The sequence below is a fragment of the Haemorhous mexicanus genome, chromosome 5 (genome assembly GCF_027477595.1).
Source record: "Haemorhous mexicanus isolate bHaeMex1 chromosome 5, bHaeMex1.pri, whole genome shotgun sequence".
In the NCBI taxonomy this organism is placed as follows: domain Eukaryota; kingdom Metazoa; phylum Chordata; class Aves; order Passeriformes; family Fringillidae; genus Haemorhous; species Haemorhous mexicanus.
Window position 1 is genome coordinate 14,847,322 of NC_082345.1, and position 23,514 is coordinate 14,870,835.

Genomic DNA, 23,514 nt, shown 5'->3' on the forward strand with positions numbered 1-23,514 from the left:
CTGCTCCACCCCTCTGATCTCCTTGGTGTCTCTGCTCTGGCCTGGCTCCAGCAGCTCCCTGTCCTTCCTGTACTGGGCCCAGGGCTGGATGCAGCCCTGCAGGGGGGGCTCAGCAAGGTGGGGCAGAGGGGCAGAATCCCCCCCGGCCCTGCTGCCCTGGGGCTCTGGGTGCAGCCCAGAACAGGGGGGCTCTGGGTAGGGGCCAGGCCAGCTCTCACCCACAGCACCCCCACAGGGCTGCTTCCTCTGCTCATCCCCAGCCTGGGTTGATCCCAGATATAGCACCAGCGCTTGGTCCTGTTAAGCCCCATGAGATTCCCATGGGCTACTTCTGCAGTGTCCAGGTACCTCTGGACAATGTCTCATCCTTCAGGTGTAATCCATGCCTTTGCAAAGCTTTCTGTTAATGGTTTCGCTGATTCCTTGCAGATTGGTTGTCTGTTTGGTCATGATGCATTATCAGTCAGGTTATCATAAGTCAAAGATCACGGTTCCAGCTTTCATTGTTTCTGAAGAAAACAGAATTTAGTTTTGATTCAGAACCTCTTAAATATGTGACTGTTACCTTCTGTAATTCAAAAGATCCAGAACCTTAATTTCCCAGGTATATATTGGTTATTTTCAGATATTCTATTAATATGAAAATCTGTGTCTTTAAAGTGCCTAAATAATAAAGATGTATCTTAATGCTTATTTAGAGACATGTGATTTAATAAGGGAAACAAATATTTTCCTATTTTTTCCCTTATATTAAAAAAAAAAAAAGCCCAAATGCCATTTCCTGAGATCGAGATCAGTTGCATCAGGAATTCCATAAGCTGCTCCTTAATTTTTAGCAGAGGGGTTGGGTGTAATTTGCTCTAAGCAGATAAATATATTCTGCCTTTCATGTCTGATCACTTTTGTTCCAACTTTCATTAACCCAACAGACTCGAAGCGTATCAGTGCAAACCACAAAGATGAAAACAGGATGTTACCACTTCTGGTGACCCTCTGAACAAAACCCCGCTCTTTGCATTTAAAACACTTTGTCCTGCTGCTTACAAAGAATTTCTGTTCTGTCTCCACTCAGGTGTGACATTGTTCACTTGAGAAGAAGCCAAAAAACTGTGATGAAAAAATAAAAAAAAGAACTTTTTTGGGTCGAGGCTGTTTCTGCTCTGCTGAATCTGTCTTCACACCCCCAATATTTTTAACACTTGTTTACATTTAAATGAAGACTTGGACCATGAGTTTTTCCTGTACATTTGGGATATTAAAAAACTGAAATTTCTTTTTCTTGCATTTTGTATTTTCCCCCATTGTTTGGTTTTTTAAAAATTGTTTTTGAATGTAACTCAAAATTTAAAGGTTAATTTTTTCTAGCCTCAGCTGAATAAGAGGATGGAAGGACTTAACTGGCCTCCAGTGTAAAAGAATCTACATGGTCCTTAGTGTATTAAAGCTCTGTTTAATGCTCAGGCATCTCAATTCCTGCCCCAAATTCTTTTTCATACTGACAACCCTTGGGGACATTTACAGTACTCCAATGTACGAAGAAATCATGAGAAATAGAACTGATTGAAACCCAGATGATATTTATTTGCTTGGTGATAGACCATCTTGTGGAGCCAAAGATGACAGATTCTCTTTCTGTTTGCCTCCTTGAACAGATGAGAGATTTGTTACACTTTTTTTTTTACTTCCAGTAAATCTCTGTAAGTCTTGCTTTCATTTTATTATCTTTGCAGGACTCATTAAGGTGAAGATTCTAAAGAGCTATAATCAGGCAGTTCTTTCAGAAATACCTTGTGAACCCCATCCCACCATAAAGGTTAGTAGATATGTGCATATTTTTAGAATGTTAAAAGTCTGTAACTATGTAGGAAGTCAACATTAGAGGGCATAATAACATCAAGTTACCATTCCAGTACAGAGGAGCTATGTGGCTAACAATTGTATTTGCAGTCTTTGCATGTCAGAGGGTCAGATGACAAGTGTGAGCAAAAAAACAAGAACAGAAAAACAAATTTAGGAATTTAATAAGCTTAACTGTCTTAACTTTTGCCAAGTATTATCAACAACACAGCCTCACTCTAATACATTTTCACAGATAAGTGACTTATAATGTTAGTAGGTATTTCTTGCATTATTTAATTCAGTTATAGGCTTTAACATACAGTTCTTCTCCAGGTGTTTGCTATAATTTTTCTCAAACATAAGTTAGCCCCTTCCTTGTTTAAAAGTTGTGTTTATGCAATTTGTGAGTGGGGTTCACAGCTGTTTCTGAGTCTCTGTCACGATTTCATAAGGAACAGAGTTGCCTGTAAGTCAAAAATGTAAGAATGGGCAAATCTTACTCAGCCTTGGGAGGCACATCTGTAGTGCTGTGTCCAGTCCTGGGCTCCTGAGCACAGCAGAGACGAGGCACTCCTGGATTGGGGCCAGCGGAGGCTGCAGAGATGATTTAGGGCCTGGAGCATCTCTGGCAGGGAAAGGCTGAGGGAGCTGGGGCTGTCCAGCCTCGAGAGGAGCCCTGGCTGAGAGGGGCCCTCAGCCCTGGGTGTCCCTGTCTGCAGGGAGGGCTCCGAGCAGGGCCCAGGATCTGCTCCAGGGGCCCAGCAATGGCACCAGAGGAATGGGCAGGGACTGAGCCCAGGAGGTTCCACCTGGGCAGGAGGCAGAACTTCTGTCCTGTGCAGTGACTGAGGACTGAAGAGATTGTCCAGAGGGCCTGTAGAGTCTTCTTCACTGAGAATATTCCAGAACCATCTGGCCACAATCCTGTGCCCTGTGCTCTGGGATGGCCCTGCTGGAGCAGGGAGGTGGGACAAGATGACTCACTGGTCCCTTCCAGCCTTATGCTTTTTTCTGGGATTCCTTGATCTTCCCCAGCATATCTAAGTCAGGAAAAAGGATGCATTCAGGACAACAAAGTTAGGAGAGCTGCACAGAACCCAGAAGATAGAGGCAGAAATGGAACCCCCAGGAACTTAGAATGCTATAGTCCTTCCCTGTATTGAAAATAGGCAGCAATTGGCCAGTTTTCTAGAAGAATTTCTTCACAGAAAGGGTGATTGGACATTGGAATGGGCTGCACAGGAAGGTGGTAGAGTCACTATCCCTGAGACGGTGGTGAGGCACAGGTTGCCCAGAGAAGCTGTGGTTGCCTCATTCCTGGAAGTGTCCAAGGCCAGGATGGATGAGGCTCTGAGCAAGCTCGGACAGTGGAAGGTGTCCCTACCCATGGCTGGGGAGTGGAACTGGATGGGCTTTAAGGACCCTTCCAACCCCAGCCATTCCATGATTCTGTGATTCTTTGAGTATTATGATGAACCTGCTGTGTCCTCACACACATGGATACAGAGTTTTAATACACATCACCATCCTCACAGGGAAGAATTTCTTCATAATATGCAATCTAAAGCTACTCTCTTTCAATTTTAAGCTTTTCCCCCATGTCCTGTCACTCCATGCTTTTGTAAATAATCTCTGATAACATCTAGAAGTCCTGCAGTGATTTTAGGTAGAACTCAATTCCCTTGTAAAAAATGTTCCCTTTGGCTGTGTTCATATGGCTGTGGAGATGTAACCATGAAGTATTGATTGCACTGTGCTAGAGATGACTGCTGGGGATATTTCTCCTCAGAGACACCTTTAGCTCGCAGGCAGTTGCAGCTAGGCACTTGGAATGAGCCCATGCAAAGCAGAAACTCAGTTTACCTCTAGTGGAAAAAGTTCAGGCGATGGTGAAGAGAAAGAGAGCGGGTTCTGCTGCAGAGTTAAACTCAGAGTTTATTCCAGGGTGATACAGTTCTGAATCTCGGTAACTACTCCAACAGACAAGGACCACATGGCTTCAACACCTTTTAAGCTCACCAGGAGCTGGGAGGGAGAGGATAGGTAAGCCACCAACCAGGTGGGAGGGGGAGGGTCTCAGGGGACAATGACACCTGGACAGGCCAATGACTCCAGGTCTGAGAAGCATCTTTTGAACTTCTGCCAATCACACGATGCCCTTGCTGGAATGTGGAACTTGACAGACAGCAATTAGGAAGAGGGCAGGGGGAAGGCAAGGAGGAAGTAGAGCTTCACACCACAACAATGAAGTTACTGCCAGGTTTTGGGAAGGCAGGCCAGCTGTTTTGCTTGAGAGAAAGGTCATTAACTGAAACTCTTTTAAGCTCATTTTCCTGCCACGTGGATGGGTTCTGGTGCTCCCACCCTTTCCACCTGCAATTCCACCTGCACAAAGCCTGTTCTAGGAAGGCTGAATCTTGCCCATAAATCAAAGGCTGATGATATATTTATCCAGAGTTGGCTGCAATTAGGCTACCTGCAGAGGAACTGCAAATGTGGAGAGCTGCCAAAAATCCTGGGAACATTCAAACCAGCAAGAGAGATATGTAGCACTGAATAGTTTGGAAGTGATCATTTTAAGAAGAATCATGGCCAGTAGGAGATTTATTTTCCACCTCTGATTTAGGTGGGGGGTTGTGTATGGAATAAAGCCTGATTCTCCTCATCCATCACCTTTGTGCTCTGTACCTTCACTAGCCCCAATGAGGTTGCAATAATAAGTGGTAATGGAGAACATATTCCCTACTGAGCTATATCCCCTTTGGAGCTTGTCTGAGATCAGCTCCTCCTTCCCCTTTCCTTATTTGCTTTGATTCATCTTTCTTGCCAAAGAAATTTGGAGGCAGATTTTTCCAGCTGCTCCCAAAAGAGTGGGAAAGCATGTTATTGAAGTTGATGGGAAGCATTCTGTCCTCCACATATCACAGCCTGTTCCTAAGTGGGAACACTGCCTAACTCCCAAATTTTCATCCATATATTTCTGAAACATGTTACCCAGCACATACTGCCAGTAGCTCCCCTGTAGACTCTTCATTTCTTGTGTGCAAAGGAAAAAATGGATTTATGAGCAAATTCTGCGCTTGTTAAGATGTGATATGATTTATTACTGTCCTGATGAAGACATTAGTTTGCACTCTGTAGCTGAACAAGCAGGGAGGTCTTACAAAGGGTGTAAAGTGAGTGTTGTTGTCCAAAGAGTGAGACAAGGCTGGGGTAACACTCCTGAAAACACAGGGCTGGTGTGGTGAGAGTGACACTGCAATATCACTGTCAAAGAATTGTTTAGATTTGAAGCCACTGCTTGAGACCCTCTACTTTAATTCTAATTATTCTTTTTACAGTAATGTGTATGAAACAGTCCTCCTTTGAAATCTCCCTAATATTCTGAGAATTTATAATGCACATTAGCAGAGTACTATTAAAATATTTTCAACAAATAATAGGAAAGCTCTTTTAATAAATACATATTTCTCCTGAAACACCACTCGTGGATGATTTCTGACAAATTCCTCCTCCCCAAAGAGAAACTGAGGCAAAATACATACTTGAAATCTACTGTTTAATTAGGGACAGCAATACACATGTGCCAGGCATGGACTTTTTGGCCCATTTATTGTCAATGTATTGAGATTACTGTATTGAAATTCAGTGTATGTAGATACTGAGATAGATACCTAAAGAGTGAGTCCTGTCAGGAGTGACTGGGGATTCAGCCTGGAGAAAGGGAAGCCGTTGTGCAAGACAAATCTGACTACACAGCATGTGAAATGCAGTCAGCAGCCTGAATCCCAGGGGTTTCCAGTGCTCTCCACTGCCTGGGGGATGGGAAGAAGTGGAGAGCAGTGAGCCACTGCACCAGGCATGCACCTGCATTCCTGATATGCCCAAGTGCGTGCAGCACTCCTGAAAACTGGCTTTTGGCCTGTGCAGTTAAATGTAGACATCTTGCAAGAGCTAAAAATGGATTACAGCAGAAGGCTGTCCAGCCTCCCTGAACAAGATCCCTGGGCTTCACATACAGCCCTTGCAAGAAGACAGAGCCATCCAAAACACTCAGAGCTGGTCTAGAGGAAAATGTAGGCACAGGGATGTCCTGGGAAGTTGCATCCTGCCTTTGCATATTTCCATGTAATCAATAGATCTGGTTTTATTTCTGTTCAAAAACCTATGGATAGTACTTACTTTTTTTTTTTTTTTTTTTTTTAGTAGGAGCCATGTAATTGCAGTTGTGATGACTGAGGTTATAAGTGAAGTGAGGTTTGGAGAGAGAAGTGTTTTTTTTAATGAGCCCAATTCAAAATGTTGGGAAGCCACAGACTTGCTGCTTTTTTTTTTAGTTTTTGCTATTGTTTGTGTTGTTTGGTTGATTTTTTTCCTTTTTCTGGTAACAATTAGGCAGTTCACTTACAGAGCTGAAGTTCATTCCTGTATTTATCCCCTTGTTCTGATTACATTTGTCATATGCCTTTTCTATTAAATGGTTTGCTGGCACTTGCATGTCAATAGAAAGTTTTCCTCTGGTTTTCCATCTGTGAGGAAAGGCTGAGGGAATTGGGATTGTTCAGCCTGGAGAAGAGAAGGCTTTGGGGTGACCTCATTGTGGCCTTGCAGTGCTTCAAGGGAGCCCACAGGAAAGATGGAGAGACATTCTTGACAAGGGCCTGGAGTGACAGGACAAGGGAGAATGGATTCCCACTGACAGAGAGCAGGTTTAGATTGGATATTGGAAAAAATTGTTCCCTGTGAGGGTGATGAGGCCCTGGCACAGGATACCCAGAGAAGCTGTGGCTGTCCCTGGATCCCTGGAAGTGTCCAAGGCCAGGCTGGATGGGGCTCTGAGGAACCTGGGATAGTGGAAGGTGTCCCTGCCCATGGCAGGGGAGTGGAACAAGATGATCTTTTAGGTCCCTTCCAACCCAGGCCAATCTATGATGCCATGATTAAAAAAGAAAAGCTGATTTAAAGATCCCTTTTATCTTTTTTAAATTCCAAACCCACTGCGGCTTTATTGTTTTATGGCTGGCATTGCTCCTCTGTTTTCAAAACATTTTTCTTTCACTTTAATAAAATTTGTGTCTGCATTTTTTCTGCATTTTTAAAAAATATGAATTGCTTTATTGTTCTCACAAGAAAAGTAAAGAAAATATGGAATTGAGACTAAGCATTAGATATTTCCCCATGGAGTCTGCCAGGAATACTTGAATAAAAGACCACTGAGGTCCATTCTTTTAATGTTCCAAGCTGAGGCTGCTCCAGCTGCAGGCATTTTGCTGATGGAATATCTAAGGAGTCCATGGAGGACTGGGGTGTAAACAGAGACAGGACTACCTAGAAACTCTCATTCCAAAATTGTCAAGAGTAAGGGGGAGCTGTGAGTGTGGTGCTCAGGGGCACTGCTGGGATTCTCAGTAACACCGGGAATTACCTTGGATTTACCCTCATTAGACCGTTCCTGTTCAGAGCAGGTGAGCTAAAGCTGCAGCTCTGTCTTTGAAAAAGAATTTAAAAAACAGAAGGAAGGAAAGCAAAGCAAATGAGGCACCTCAAGGGATGGGTTTGCAATGCTGTTGAGCCTAATTGACAAACATGTTGTGCTGGTGTAAAGTCCTCAAAGATTTCATAGAGCATCAGCTTCCCAGTTCAGCTCAGTTTGGTTTGTGCCATTGCTGGGGAACATGGTAAAACAACCTGGGACTTGATTCCAGCCAGCTCACCCTAAAAATCATCAGTCAGCCCAAGCTTTTATTCACAGAGAGGCACAGGTTGGATCAGATTATCTTCAGTGTCAGGTTTAAGTCACAAAGAGAACAATTCAATGGAGACTAATTTAAAACATGGAGCTTTGTCATTATGGGAAAAGCAAGAAAGGAGCAGTGAGAGCTGCTGTGATTTCGGCTTCTTCAGTAACTCTTGTTTACAAGTGAGAAGAAATAAAAGAGTCCAGCCTAAGGTAATCATGGTTGGTATTTTTTTTTTATTGTTTGCTGTACAAATGTTTGTATTAGGTTGTGACATAGCTGTTGTGAAGAACTGAAAATAAACAGAAAGAAGATAATTCAGTCCATTGTACCATCTGCCATCAGTTCTGTAAGATATTTTTATTGCATTAACCATTATTTAAATTTCTTTGGAGAAGTAGAATTAAGATGTGTGATTCTTGAGACTGTTCTGTGCAGAGCTTCAGTGATCCTTGTGGGTCCCTTCCAGCTCAGGATACTCTATGAATCTATGATTTTATGATGGCAATTTTTAATGAAAGCAGTACCATTAGTATTGCTGCAAAGATAAGAAATTAACATTTTTAAATTACAGGGATATCTTACATGTTTCTGCACAAATAGTAAGCAAATAATTAATTTATAGAATCTCAGAGTACCTAGGGTTCTGCAAAAGATTTCAGATTGACCTTTAGGTTTAAGTAAAAGGCTTTGTGGTGTCTTAAAAGTATATGTATATTGTAGACAGCTGGTCTATTTCTTATTTTAGAGGGAAAAAAATTGCTCTATAGAAATACTTACAGTAAGTTGCATTACTCTGAAATCAAAAGTCCTACATTATTTTTTAAAGGTGTATTTCTAACTTTAAAACTGACACATGATGCTTTTGTTTAAAGTGACTTTCTGGAGAAAAATTACTGTGAGAGGTCACTTGTTGCTGAGGTACTGATTTCATACCCCCTCTGAAGTGATGAGGCTGGAAAATTATTTCCCTAGTTTTCCTCCTTAGAGGGCATTATTTAAGAAACATATCTGAATCCACAGGTGAATGTGTGATGTCAGTAGGATTTGGGGAGGTATTTAGTAACTGTAATTATGAAGTACACAGGTTCTGAGAGGCCTTGGTTCTCCTGGACTGGCCTCCAGCTTCCACTTGAGGCAGCACAGGGATAACATAGGCACTCCCCACACTTCACCTGCAAATGGGTAGAAACAGATGGAGCTCTTTCTTGAAGGAAAGTTCTTGCAAAGCTTTAAGAGCTTTAAGCAAGCCAAAAATCCTTTTCCATCATGATCTTACCAGGCCCAGCATCGCTGGCAGAGCCAGTGAGGGGATTATTGTCCCGCTCTGCTGACATTGAATATTGAGTGTGGTTTTGGGTGCCACAATATAAGAAAGATCTAAAGCTGTTAGAGAGCATCCAAAGGAGGGACATGAAGATGGTGAAGGGCCTGAAGAGAAAGCCACACAAGGAGCAGCTGAGGGCACTTGGTCTGTTCAGCTGGAGAAGAGCAGACTGAGGTCAGAGCTCACAGCAGTTCTGCAGCTTGCTCACGAGGGGAAGAGGAAGGGCAGGCCCTGATCTCTGCTCTGTGTGACCAGGGACAGGAACCAAGGGCACAGCTGGAACTGTGTCAGGGGAGGGTCAGGGTGGATATCAGGGAAAGGTTCTTCCCCCAGAGGGTGCTGGGGCACTGATCAGGCTCCCCAGGGATGGTCACAGCCCCAAGGCTGCCAGAGCTCCAGGAGTGTTTGGACAGCGCTCTCAGGGATGCACAGGGTGGGATTGTTGGGGTGTCTGTGCAGGGCCAGGAGTTGGACTGGATGATCCTGCTGGGTCCCTTCCAATTCAAGATATTCTATGATTCTATGATATTTTTGCCTATCAAATTTTGGGTTTTTTTTTTCCTGCCTGTGACTTTTCAACATATCTAGACCTACATTTTTTCTGTGCACCCCACTTGATTTAAATCAGTTTATCTGGTTCATGTCCAATTCCTCCTTCTCATGTGATTCTTCTTCAGTTTGTGAGTCCAGGAATAACCATATTTTCTGTTCTTGGAATAGTCCTGAGAACAGATTGATGCATTAGGAAAATCAGTTGGAGCACTGATTTCTGGGCTGTCATTTCTTTGCCCAGTCTGTTTTCTAGAAATGATGATGTCGCTGGGGTCCTTTTGGCTTTATACAGTCACAGAGCTGTTTGGAAAATCCCCATGTCCCCAGATTCTATTTGAATTCAGTCAAGGACACTTACTCAGATGTTAGGAATTATCTCAAAAGGTTCTGGCAATTATATCCTTAGCAACACAGCTCCTTAATTCCCTCCTATGTAAAACTGCATTCATGATTCTCACCCAGCTTTTGAGCACATTTGGAACAAACAGCATTGCAATTTTTTTTTTCTTGTTTGCTAGGAGAAAGAGCAGATCTTAAGTGTGATAGGAATTGTTAATAAACTTTAAAGAGCCAATTTACTAGCAACTAACTTAACTGTTAGAATCTTGACATTATCATATCCCAAGCATTTGTCCTCTTCTGTGGAAGAAACATTCTAAAGGAGCCAGAGCCCATGGCTGGCTTTTCTATCAGCCTTGGACTGATTGGTTCATCTGGTGGGTTCTTTGCCCAAGTAAATGTATGCAAAACCTTAAATCACCCATTCCTTTTGCACTGATTTTGCAAAAGGCAAAAAGCATACTTCTTATGTTTTATCAGAACAAATAGAGCAGGAGTGGTTTAAGAAGTTTTCTGTCAACACCACTCACTTTGGGAATTTGGTATTTATCTTCCCAGGTTCAGCTTGCAGTGGCAGCATTGGATGTTCCCTGTGGCACTGCTCAAGCCTGGATTGGCGCCACAGCTCAGCACTGAGACAGCTCAGTTCATTGTTTCTCTGTGCTTTTTGCCCTCACTCAGATCAGGAAGACTGGAGTGCAGGAGTAGCAGAGTAAATGCTATAAAGAGTAGAATTAATCTAATCTAATTCTAGGGATTTAAAAGTTTGGGATATCTAGTCTACATTATTGGAACAGCCTCCTTCTCAAGACAAGCCAATAAAAAGACAGTTTCTTCCACAGGGAAATTTGTTTACTTTGAATGTTTAGCTAAAATGGAATGAATCCTCTTCCTACTCCATGATGCAGGGGGTTTTCTTTGCAGGGAAAGCTCTTTAATTTCCTTTACTACTAATACTATTATACTTCACAGAGATGTTGCCAAATTTAGAAATTTAGTAAAGATATTTTCTGTGTGATGATCACAAGCAGTGATCACATCCATAAGGAATTTATGAACCATTGCACTTAGCTCCTTTAATTAAATGCCTTTGTGAAATGGGTAATTTAAAAAAATAGTTACAAAGATAAATCTTTCCTTCAGATTTAAAAAAACAAAAAACTGCTTTAAATGTATAGCTGAAACATTTTATGTACTGCTTTTTACTTCATTGTTGCATGACTGAAACTTAATAAGAATCCTGGTGAGTTTTTCTTGCTTTGAGAATATTGTTGAGAAATGAAGGGGTTATGTCATCAAAAATTAGTTGGTCCTCTTCAGGTAATATAAAAGAATGACCCTAAAGGTTGTTTTTATTCCTGCATGACTTATCACAGCAAATTTGAGTATGGTTACAAGAATGCAATAAAATGAAGAGGAGAGAAAACATTGCAAATAAAAGAAATAAAGAAAATAAAATAGAGGATGTTCTTCTAAATGAGGGATGGCTAAAACATGGGCAGATCTGTATTTCAGTCCTTTCTATGGAGGCTGTCCTGGGACTGCTAATGGAGAGAGACTATTGACAAGGGCCTGGAGTGACAGGACAGGGAGAAATGGATTCCCACTGAGGATTTAGAAGGGATTTTGGGAAGAAATTCTTTGCTATGAGGGTGGTGAGGCCCTGGCACAGGTTGCCCAGGGAAGCTGTGGCTGCCCCATCCCTGGCAGTGTCCAAGGCCAGGCTGGATGGGGCTCTGAGCAACCTGGGATAGTGGGAGGTGTCCCTGCCTGTGGCAGGAGGGTGGAACAGGGTGGTCTTTTAGGTTTCTTCCAACCTCAGCCATTCCAGGAGATCTGCATGCCTCCCCTCCTGACATGACAGCCTGAGTGGTTATTTGGTGGGAAAATAAGAAGTTTCTCTTGCACATGAGGTTTATAATCCCAGGGAGGATTTGTTGCTTAGAGGGTTGCCTAGCTTGGATGAATGGAAAAGTGGGAGTGATGGAAGTGGGAGCAGTGTGCCTTTTAGGAAGGTGCAGTCCAGCAATTACATCAGGAGAGGCTTTGCAGAGACCACCATGGGTGCAAAGGAATAACTGTTTGTCCTTTGTCCATTCCAGCAGCATCTGTAAAAGCAGCAGCCTTCAGTGCGTGAGCATGTATTTCCTCCTTGAAAACCCTGGTTTCTGAGTGAAAGTAGAACTATTCTGAGCTGTTGACAGATTTCAGACCATCAGGGAACATGTCATTCTTTGGCTGTATGAAGGAGGAGACCACACTGTATTTTTGCTTTAGATATTCCCCTAAGACAGCTGGGGAATAGGGATGCCTCCATCAGTGCCCCATCAAACATGCACAGCATCCAAAGGAGGAAAAGACAGGAGGGCAGCTAAGTTCTGTCTCATTATCCACACCAAAATAATCCACACACTCATTATCCCACGGGGCAGAGCAGCTCTGCACCAGTGCCCTCAAGAACCACAGACCGAGGTGCCACAGTTTGACACATAATGCCCAATGAGAAACCAACCCTTAAGGAATTAATTAATTTTCATTTTCCAGTCTGTCAGTCTTGTTGAGGAGATTTTGCTCACTGTATAGCAAGGTCGCTGTGACAAATTTTGACAAAATCCAAGTTCAAGTGTTTTTTGGTTTCGCAAGCACATGAGCTCAGTGAGAAAGAACAGACTGAGATGACAAGGAGAACAGCCAATCCTGTTATATTTGTCTTTCTTATTACTGACTTGCCATGATAAATATGGAAAATTATATTTGGCTAGAAGGAGGCTGAGAAAGGGAACAGATGGCCACCAAAAGAATACTAGAGCAGCTAATAGTCACTGGCATATTTCCGGGAGAAAAATTTAAATCTGAAGCCAAGCAGAAGCATTATCCAGTTTTTTCTGCTCAGGGCACTGTGCATGGAACTGCTCCTGCTATGCTCTGACTAGATGAAGGTGGGCTTCCTGAAATGCCTTCGCTGAATGGAATAAACAGTTCCTGTCCTGCACTTAACAGCTCTCGCAGTAATGCTGACAGAAATAGTTGACAAGGTGGGGAAAATGTTTGTTCCTACTGTGTTTTGAGTGAGAGTGTGTATTTGCTATGGCTTTTTAATGTATTGCATGATTTAGCACCTGTGTTGTATTCTCTCCATTTATTCTACAGGCTTCATTCAGTTTTGAGAACCGGGGGAAGAGTGAATGAGGGGGTCTTTATTTCATGTAGTTGTGTATTTAAAAATGTCCAAAATTTTAATGCATTTTTGATTTCTATGGTTAACATGGTACTTAAAAAATACTCTGATATTTTGAGAATTATGGAAGTATGTCATGATGCCTGATTTTACAGAATGCTGTAAACCTAAAACTTTGTGATTGTGGGCTAGGTGGTGGATGAGGACATTGTTCTGTTTCTTTGGTGGTAACTGGAATGAGCAAGGTGGTTCAGGATTTGAAGGGCTGGAATAGCAGGAGATGATAGTCTGGGATTGCAGCATTGGAGCTGTAGGACAAGGCTGAGGGCCACAGGAGCAGGGAAACCAGGAGTGAAATGGAGTAGAATAGTAACAGTTGCTGCAGTTTTTCTTTGGAGTGCATCTGCCAGAATGAACCCAGCTACAACAGCTCAGCTGCAGAGCCCATAGGGCAACTCCAGGGTTTTGCTAGAGCAGTTCTGCTGGGTCACCTGGATCAAGACTATCAAATAAAACCACTGTGTGGACTGTCCAATAAATCCACCTGCTCCCCATTCAGCCACCAGCAGGACTGGTGTAGGCACAGATCAGTTTTTCTACAAATTGAAGTTTATGTTATTTACCCATTTGGGGGAATTTTATGAAGGTCAGTCACTTACTGATTTTATTGAATAAATTGCCTAAAGAGCAATAAAGCCTTAGTAAGTAGATTTTGAGAAAGGGGTACAAAGAGGATCACAGATTTCCATGGTTAAAAAAAGGCATGGACTGATTTTGGTTTTACACTGTGAAAGGAGAAATGTCCACCTCAAAATCTTAGTAATCTTCCCCCACTGAATCGAAATTAAATGGATTCCAAATTCTGGCAGCACATCTTGGAGCCCATTCACATTCTTCCTTAGCTCTTGCTTAATTTTAAATATGTTTTTTAAATTTTTCATGCTCTGATGTTAGTTAATCTACTTAAAAAAATTTAGGAATATAGACATAGCTGCCTAGCTTTTTAAAAGAATTGCTAAGAAATAAAATGCCATTTTGGAATGAAGATTCTGCAGTCTGCCCAGGTATGTGAAGTCATTGTTTCTTTGGTTTTCAATGATGGCTTTTTCTCTATAAAATCCTGGCTTTGTATTGACTTGTAGCTAGAAGCAGTTAAGAAACTACCTTGAAATGAAATGTAATATTTTCATCAGCTCCAGAAACTGAAAATCATAGCTTGCTAGGAATTAAGTATGAATGAAAAAGTACATGCAAGAAAAACATATAACATACACTAAAACTAATAGTCTTACTAAGCGCTGGGCTGATATAATTAGTTGAGTTTTGAGTGTGTATCCCAGACTCACCTTCATAACTAATGTGATTGTCCCTTGAAGTGCAAGATATGTAGATTGCATGAGAAGATTGTCTGTAGTTTGTCTGGAAAAATACTGGGGCACTGAGTTTTCCGTGGAATCATCATCTAAAGAAATTCATACAAGGATATTTGGTGCTCTGGGCAAACTGTGTCATGCTCTAGGACACTCCTGTTTAGGATGCAGTAATCTAGTGACCCTCTTCTGTGGCATTTGCTGTGTTGGCACTGGTAATATTTTGGATCCACAGCATAACATCCCTTATCCCTGGCTGGGTGATCTCCAATTCCCAAGATGGGAATTACTGTGTCCAGGTTTTAGTACTTACCCCTTTCCTGCCATTCTCCTGTGCTTCACAGCCACCCTTCATCTCATGCCAGAGCTGTTCTCAGTTTGTTCTAGATCTGAAGTTTGCCCTTGCAGAAGGGCTTGTTTATTCGTTTGTGAACAGGAGGAGCACACACAGAGCACAGTTATCTCAGGGGCAATTTCCAGCTGGTCTGCCCAGCTTGAGTGGTGTCTTCCTGGCTGATGGTGAGACAGCTGAACCTGTCAGAAGGCAGCATTTCCTCCATGTGGTCAGGTAGATCTGTACACAGAGTTTTAGCTCCGTATTTAGTTTGGAAAAGTCTTTTAGAGTCTCTAATTTAAGTGCATATGCAAGGGTGGATATGCCACAGGCTCTGGAGTCAGTTGAGAGGAGGCCATCAAGATCATCAGAAGGATGGAGCAGCTCTGCTGGGAGGAAAGGCTGAGGGAATTGGGATTGGTCATCCTGGAGAAGAGAAGGTTTTGGGGTGTCCTCATTGTGGCCTTGCAGTGCTTGAAGGGAGCCTACAGGAAAAATGGAGAGAGACTCTTGACAAGGGCCTGGAGTGACAGGACAAGGGGGAATGGCTTCACACTGACAGAGAGCAGGTTTAGATGGGATATTTTCCCATGGGAAAGGAGGAAGAAATGGGAGGTGGGAGATGGGAGGAGGAAATTGTTCCCTGTGAGGGTGGTGAGACCCTGGCACAGGTTGTCCAAGAGAAGCTGTGGATGCCTGGAGCCTGGGGCTCTGAGCAGCCAAGTCTGGTGGAAGGTGTCCCTGCCCATGGCAGGGGCTGGAACTGCTTGGTTTATAAAGTCCCTTCCAACCCAAACCAGTCTGTGATTCTGTTCAGGGCAGGATATGCTAGAGCCATTGTTGGGGTGTGTTCAGTTTGATCTCCCTGTTTGCAGCAATGCTGATGTGCCCTGCATATATCAAGGTCACAGTGTATGTGTGTGTGGATCAGTTTGCATGCAAGCATCCTTCATCCACTACAGCTTTTATATATATATATATATATAATTTTGTTTATCTATGTCTCTATCTATGTCTATATATGGATATCTGCAGTGTATTGGCACTGGTGCAGCATCTAATCTGAGTTGTCCCTGCCTCTTCCAGGCTCAGACAGACTCTTTCAGGAGCCCTTTTGACCAAACCCAGTGGGGTTCACTCCAGCCTATAGAGCAGAGCTCCAATCTGCTTTAGCCATGGAGTTTTCTTGGTCTAAATTATCCTAAAGATGTCTTTATTTCATTGCAGTTTGTTATTGGGCAGAAGTGTACAATGCTATTTAGCATGTTTATTGAAAAACTGCTGAAAGCACCAGCAAACTGTAAAATGTTGAGCTGCTGAGCACTTTCCCCATGGGGTTTTTTTGTACTTATTGCTAATACTGTCTGCCCACTGGAGCCAATGGGGTTTTTCTACATTTCAGTAAACTTAAACCTTGATTTTATTTTTACAAAAGCTGAATCAGTTTAATGCTGCTTTTAGCAATCTGTGGGCTCACAATCTACCTCATGAGGCAGTTTAAAGTTGTTCTTCCAGGCAGACTCACTACCAGCTTCCAAGTACATATTTAGGGATGGCACAGGGCCCCTTTCCCCTTGGCTGAGCACAGGGGCACACCAAGCATCTGAGAGGCATAATAACAAAATAAACTGTCTCTGCCCCAGCCCACAAAACAGCTGCTCAATTGAGAGAGGCATTGCCAAAATGCAACGTTTTCAGCGATTTTTGTGGCCCTCTCTCACACCTTGTGTAGGCACAGGCATTGCCACAAAGGAGGGAAATACAGAAATCAGGCAGGGGTTCCATAATTTTTTCCTCCAGAATAATTTTTTTTAAAGCCTCGCTTTATGTTTGCAGTCTTCCCATGTGGATGCTTTTTCTCAGTCTCAGCTGACTGTTCAAGAGAGAGATCATCTGGGCTCTAACAGAGTCTTCCATCAGGTATGTAACTCTTCAGCTGACTTCAAAAATACCTGAATGCTTGTTTTTTAAGTGATCTCTTGCAATAAATGAATATGGACAGAGGCAAGTCTTCTATTCCTTGTCCTCTTCCATTTTCTCTGTGGCTGTATGACTGTCCCAAATGCCTACAAGTATTTTGGTTTTGCTGTGTTCAGTAGCATTTGAGGCATTTCTTCTGCCAAATCGCTTTTGTTTCTTGAAGCTTTTGGGAAAAGTCCACTGGAATCCCAGTTCTAAGCTTTTAAAGGCTCTTCCACAGTATTGGAATAAAAAAATTTACTCATTAAAGTTAATTGGCTTGAGATCATTGCTTCTTTGCTTTATAAGAAAATATCAAACCTCACCTTTGTTGTCAAAAGCTTGCCAAATATATTTCTATGCTTCCCCAAGGAGAAAAATTTCACAGGTTTATGTGGGCTGTAGCTTTAGCTCTCTAGACCTTATTCTGCATTTCACAGTGCATAGTTGATCTATTTCAGATCTATTTCAAATAATTGTTTTATTATTTACCAAAGAAATAGTCTACCTGAAAGAGTTTTCTTTGCTGCTAAGACTTTGACTTCTCTGACTTGAGATATTCAAGACATTGATAAGACATACAAGACATTCATAAAACTGTGCCCTTTAGTGACTGACTGTAATTAACAAATTATATAGAAGTGTTTTGCAAATAATAAATGTGAGAAGTCAGGAAGGACTAGTAATCCTGGATTATTTAAATGAGCATTAGCACTTATTTTTAAGCAAAGTTTGCTGAGAGCTTGCCTTTTCCTCACTAATAAGGAGTGCAGCTAATGGGCCCAGTCAAATTGAGCTCCATAGGAAATGAGGGGGAAGGAAATATGGAGAAACCAGTGCAGGGAAGACTTCCCACTGTGTCCACCCCTGGTGTTTGGCAGCAGTCCAGTCCCAGTTTCTCTTCTGCCACTGGGAATAGTTAATGATATTTTCTGCCACTGACACTTCATGCCTACTTATTACCTTGTGTGGGCTTTATTTTCCCCACTCACAGGAGTCCTGCTGCCTGGAATGGCTGCTGGGCTTCCAAACCCAGCCACCCTTTGCAACTGAAGCAGTCACTGCTCTGATGCTGGATGGAAGTGTTCTTGTGAGGAGTCTCAATCCCTAAATTGTGCTGCATTGCCTGGACAACCTTGTGCTGCCTGTTAGTACAGCTGGAGCTGCCTTAGCATCTGCTCATTTCCCCTTTGCCTTTAGGTGTCAGAAATGAAACACACACATTTTCCAAGGAGTTACATCCCTCTGTTGTTAACAGGTGTGGCACAGAACTGCTTGCTAGCTCGTTATGTAACATTTCCTTGTGCTTTCTATTTAGAGAGTCAGTCGTGGTGTCCTTTCCCTCCCACATCTGGAAGGTCAAGTGAAGCATGGTCTGGCTGCAGATGCTGCAAACCCTCCCCCCTTTGAGAGCAGCCTGCCTCAAATAGCAAATAAGAGCTTGCAGAGTGTCCTCCCCTCTTTTCAGGTGAGTTATAAAGCTCCTGGACATTTCATTTGTCTGGTGAACCAGCCTCTCTCTAAGTACTGAGAGAGTGTCAGTGGCAAAGTGTCACAAGTGTGTAAGTGTGGGAAAGAGAGAGAAAGGGTCAGAATTAGAGACAAGTATGGAAAAATGCTTCATTTTGAAAAGAACCCATTTTTATTTGCACACATCCTTAACTCAAACCCCACAAGCACCAAGATGCTTTTATTGAAGTGGTACCAGTCAGGACTTCTTGCAAGGACGTGGTGGACCAAGCTTGCCCACTTGTTAGTCCATATGCCACCACCTGGGTTCTCCTTGTCTTGGCAACCGTGTGCTGGTTTTTAAATATGGCTTTGGTACCCTTCTGACACAGACAGACACTGAACTGGTATTTGTCTCCATCCAGCCCCACTTCTATGAGGACTTTCTCAAAGGATGAGAAGTAAATAAAGGAGACGTTTAGCTTGGAAGAGACCTCTGAAGGACATCTGGCCCAACCTCTCACTACAAGCAGAACAGACTTGGAGCAGGCTGCTCACATTATGATCCGTTTATCCAGTTCATCTCCCACTCACTGGGCTCCAGTGTCACAGGCCCTGCTCAAGGCAAAGTCCATGATGCTCACTGCTTTTCTCCCACTGGCCAAGCCAATCACTTCATCAGAGAAGACAACAAAGTCATTCAGACGCCATTTATTGGCATATCCATACTCCATATTCCAAATGAACTTCCTGTCTTTCGGTTAGTTTGGCATGGTTTCCAAGAGGGATTGTTCCACAGCCCTCCAAGGCTGACCAGCATTGGTATACATAGCATTTCTAGAGAGTCCATATACTGCATAAATCTGGAAGATGAACTTCCTTCTCTCATTTATAGAGATTTATCTTTCCATGGTCCAACTGCCTTTAGTACTTTTGGCAGACTTTGCTGTCTGAATAAGCAGACTGCATGTGTTCTAGACTGGTGTTCTAGTGCCCAAGCCTGCTTGTTCTGTCTCAGCACAAAATTGACATAGAGATTACTCAACTAATCCAAAATAAATATATTGCAGCTTTGTCTCTATGAATATAGCAGTTTTTGATTTTTAAATTTTTTTTCTGCTTGGCAGGAAAATGGAACTCAAGGCAATTTTCCTCAATTTAACCTTCCAGACAGTCTTCCTGAGAGTGATACCAGAGTCCATACAAAACCATCCGAACTGGAGAGCACCAGCATTGGGGTCAAACTGCCTATGACAGCTTCAGGTAGAATATCCCTGGATAAAGTGAAAGGACTGGAGTGACAGGCTGCCTGCACAGATGAGGAGTGTGTACAGTCAGGACACTCAGGGACCAGAGGTGCCATGTTAAATGGCTGCTGAAATATTTAACAATTTAGAGCACAGCAATTTGAATGGGACTAAGTGATTTCTAATTATCTGGCTTGGGGAAGTACCCAGTAGGGGAATGATTTGACTAACACAAATACAGAAGAAAAACATGCAGTATCAAAAAGAATGTATATTTATCTAAGACTTAGGTGGGGTAGGTGAGAGCAATATTCCATTACAGGGCTAAAACCCTTTCCCACTTCCTTGTGGCTGTGTCTCATTTTATTGATGTGGGCTAAATTGCATTTTGGGAGTTCTTGGATCTAGAAAATTTCTGACTGAGTTAATCTATTTCTAGAAGGAGTCTAGGAAAAAAAATAGTGGCCTTTTGCTTTGAAATGATTTAGCATCCCTGCATTGCTGGATGAAGATCTGCCACTGCTTAACAAAACACCCACACATGCATGCAACACATAGATTTATAATGCTCCTGTCTGAATATATAGCCACATTTAAATGATGGAAGTGGAGGTGTTAGGGCAGCTGAAATTCTATGCAGGAAGAATCAGAAGTAGGAGAAAAGCAGATTTGGGCTCCATTTAATTCCTAAACTCAAGCATCTGGCTGATGATTTTTATCAGAAAAACAAGTACTTGAAAGCTTTGGTTAACTAGACATAACTGACATTTTATAAATACAGCAATCAAACCAATAAAAATGTAACTTTTCGTGTAAGTTATGGAGCCTGAGGGAGCAGATAGACAACAGATGGGATTTTCATAAAATCCATATACATAACTTCCCTCAAAATTAAATAATTTTTACCTAAGCTCTCTTAAAAGTCTTGCTGACAGATGATGAGTGCTTTATTGAACTTAATACTGCAAGCCAGAAAAATAAAAAAATAAGTAGAAATTTGTATGAAATTGTAGAAAAAGAGAAATCTTAGTTGGAAGGGAACTCTAACAGCTTTTCTCAGCATCCTGCTCAAAGTGGTGGGCTCTACTGTGAAATGTTCCATTGTAAAAGCACTTTACCATCGGGTTTCTGACATTTTATTGATTTTTGGTTTTACGTTCTTGTTTTCTGATTTAGAAGCCTTGAAAAATTTTAGAAACCGGTTAACAGTCTATGAGCAAAAAGAAATTTTCAATTATACAGAGCTCTGGTTTCTTGGCCTGGAAGCTAAAAAGATTGAAGGTTTGCCTGAAACCCAGAATAATAATTGTTATGATGATGAGCATGGTTCCTACTTAAAGGTAAGTGGAAAAATTATGGTATTTGTTTTGAGCTCAGTAAGTTTGTAGTGATTTTATGCCAACTCTTAAGTGTTGTCTGTGAGATAAATGTTGTTTCTAGAAGATAAATATTCACATAGTGAAAACATGCCCTTTAAAGCTCAGGAGAGAATTCACTTTGCATGTCATGCAGGGTTGAAGCAAGGTAGCTGGGCTATGGAAGCATCACTTGGGATTTTCCTTGTTATCTTATTTGATGTAGACTTCACCTGCAGCTAGCTCACCTCTGTTATGGAGAGCAGATTCAAACACACAGGAGCTACTGGGAAGCCTGGTCTTTGTTGTACTCCTTGAATCTGAACCCTTTGTGTTCTCTTGAAGGTTTTACATGACCACATTGCCTACCGCTACGAAGTCTTGGAGGTCATTGGGAAAGGGTCGTTTGGGCAGGTGGCCAAATGCCTGGATCACAAAACCAATGAGTTAGTGGCATTGAAAATAATAAGAAATAAGAAAAGGTGAGATATCTGCTGACTTTAAACCAGTAAAATCACCCCTCTTATATACAGGCAAACTGTGACAACATGAACAAATCAAAATCAAACCTCCTGTACATTCATGAAGTACAGTGAGGGCAGAGTAAGTAAAGAGGATGTCAGGAACTGGCCTGGACCTGGAGGAGAGAGAGCCTAGGAAAGCAAGCACAGTTTCTCCAGGCTCACAAGATCTCTCTATCTGTTGCACAGTGAATACACAACCCAGGTAACCAGCTGTGCAGGACTGAGAGCAGGGAGCATCCCCACAAGCTTCCAAAACTACAGGAATATGCTGGAAGGCACCCATCACTTGCTTGAACATAAAAAATTCTACACTGTGGTCGTAAGCAACCTGTTCCTGTTAAGTGGCTGGTTACAGTTTGTGAGCTTGAAGCAGAATCAGTGAAACAGATGTTCAGCTGTTCCATTTTCCCCCTCAGTGAACACTAAGTGTAAAGATGCTTTTCAAAATCCACTGTCTGACTGTGGTAGGTGTGAAACATGGCCCTGTTCAAGGAAAGTGAAGCATTCCTTTAGACTTGAGAGTGCCAGGATTTTAGTCTGGATGCTCACTGGAAACCTTTTCATTTAAAGGTTTTTTCAGACAAATCAAATTAGGTACCCTGAAGTGTTATGTAAGGCCAGTGTATTTAGACTGGGAATCAACAGTAAGAAATCCAAATTACAGTGGTTAACGGGGTTGAATGAAAGATTTTAATAATTGTCCCACCTGCTGAGCTGGTGGTGTTTGTAGCATTTGCAGAAATACAAATGCTACTGAGTTGATGTCACCATTCCTGTGTCATGTGATATTTCAGATTTCACAGCCAGGCTTTGGTAGAAGTGAAGATCCTTGATGCTCTGCTGAAGAAAGACAAAGATGATACTCACAATATCATCCACATGAAGGAATACTTCTACTTTCGCAATCACTTCTGTATCTCCTTTGAGCTGCTAGGGTAAAGTACATTTTCCTTTACACACACCTTGAGGAGAATTGTAGCTCTTGTGCCTTACAAGATTTAATTTTTACGTCTTCTTCAGAAGAACTGGCAGCTAGAAAGCAACACTGTCTAAATACAGACTGCATAACTGAGCCTTTGATCACCCAAGGTGAACTGAAAAAGGCCACGTTCAGACTTCACACGGGCAATGACATGATCCATCCCTTATTTTCTGTGCTGGGTATTGAAGGCTTCTTCCCCGAAAGACCTGTAAGGAAAAGAGTTAATTCAGGACTGGTAAACTTCAGGGTATATAAATATGAATAATATCAAATAATTAAAAAAAAACCTGCATCTTACTTTTTTTGAATCTTTGCTGCAGGGCATCTTAGGAGGAGTACTGGAGGAATTTTGGAGAAGTCAGATCATTTTATTCATCAGCCTTCTTGTAATCAGTGAATCGAATTGGAATTATCCAGGCTACCCACACTTCTCCAGCCCTTACAGTAAAGCCCCCATTGGTGCATGTGCTGCAGTCCCTGCTGAAGGTTCAGCATGACATGGACAGCTTGATCCCAAAGAAACCTAAATCCCTTGTGTTGCTGCATGTGAGTCTGTCACTTACAGGCACACCGGGTGAGAGGTAGCTCCTCTCCAGGGAAGACACAGACCAGTCTTTTCTGAAAGCTGCTATGGAAACACACAGGGAAATTGGAGAGTCACTATCTTTAGCCCTCCACAGAGGAGTTGACGACTTGTCATAGAAAAATGCTTGTCTGGTAAAATTTTCATTGCCTTTAAAATACCGTGAAAAGCCTTTGATTTGTGATCTTTTCCATTAAGTCTGGGCAACTTTAATTCCAAAGGAATGGGCTGTGCCTGCTACCAGTGGACACTCCAGTGGGGAAGGCAGAAAGCTCCAGTTGGTCTTGTCCTTGCAGACATGTGCTAGTGCTGAGGACACCTCTCACAGGGAAGAATTTATTCCTAATATCCAATCTAAACCTACTCCTTTTTTAGTCTGAAATCATTACCCCTTGTCCTGTCACTATCACTATAAAAAAATATCTCTCCCTCCTTTTCATAAGCCCCTTAAGGCACTGGAAAGCTGCAATGAGATCTTCCAGAGCCTTCTCTTCTCCAGGCTACTGAGCAGGGCTACTGGAAGTTGCTAAGATGTGATGGTCACCAGAGGGATATAAAAACCTACTGAGACCTGAATTGATGGGGTGGTTATCTAGAAATCTTTACTGCTGGTTAAAAACCTTTAGACAGAAATTATTTACTCAAGATGCCAAAGCAAAGAGAAATGACAGCAAAAGGAGACAGAAGGAATTTTTTTTTTTGTTCCTGAATGATTATTGTTCTTGGTAAAAATCAGCA

General features: G+C 42.2%; 1 protein-coding gene across 1 annotated transcript in view; it reads left to right on the plus strand.

Annotated features, from left to right (window-relative positions):
* Positions 1–451: 451 nt before the first annotated feature.
* Positions 452–23,514, plus strand: part of DYRK4 (dual specificity tyrosine phosphorylation regulated kinase 4) — a 29,645-nt gene continuing 6,582 nt past the window's right edge. Inside the window, exons 1-8 of the mRNA XM_059847807.1 lie at positions 452–467; positions 1,731–1,813; positions 16,514–16,597; positions 17,955–18,104; positions 19,213–19,348; positions 20,509–20,672; positions 21,033–21,169; positions 22,006–22,146. Coding sequence (XP_059703790.1) covers positions 452–467; positions 1,731–1,813; positions 16,514–16,597; positions 17,955–18,104; positions 19,213–19,348; positions 20,509–20,672; positions 21,033–21,169; positions 22,006–22,146 — 911 coding nt within the window. The remainder of the gene's footprint in view (positions 468–1,730; positions 1,814–16,513; positions 16,598–17,954; positions 18,105–19,212; positions 19,349–20,508; positions 20,673–21,032; positions 21,170–22,005; positions 22,147–23,514) is intronic.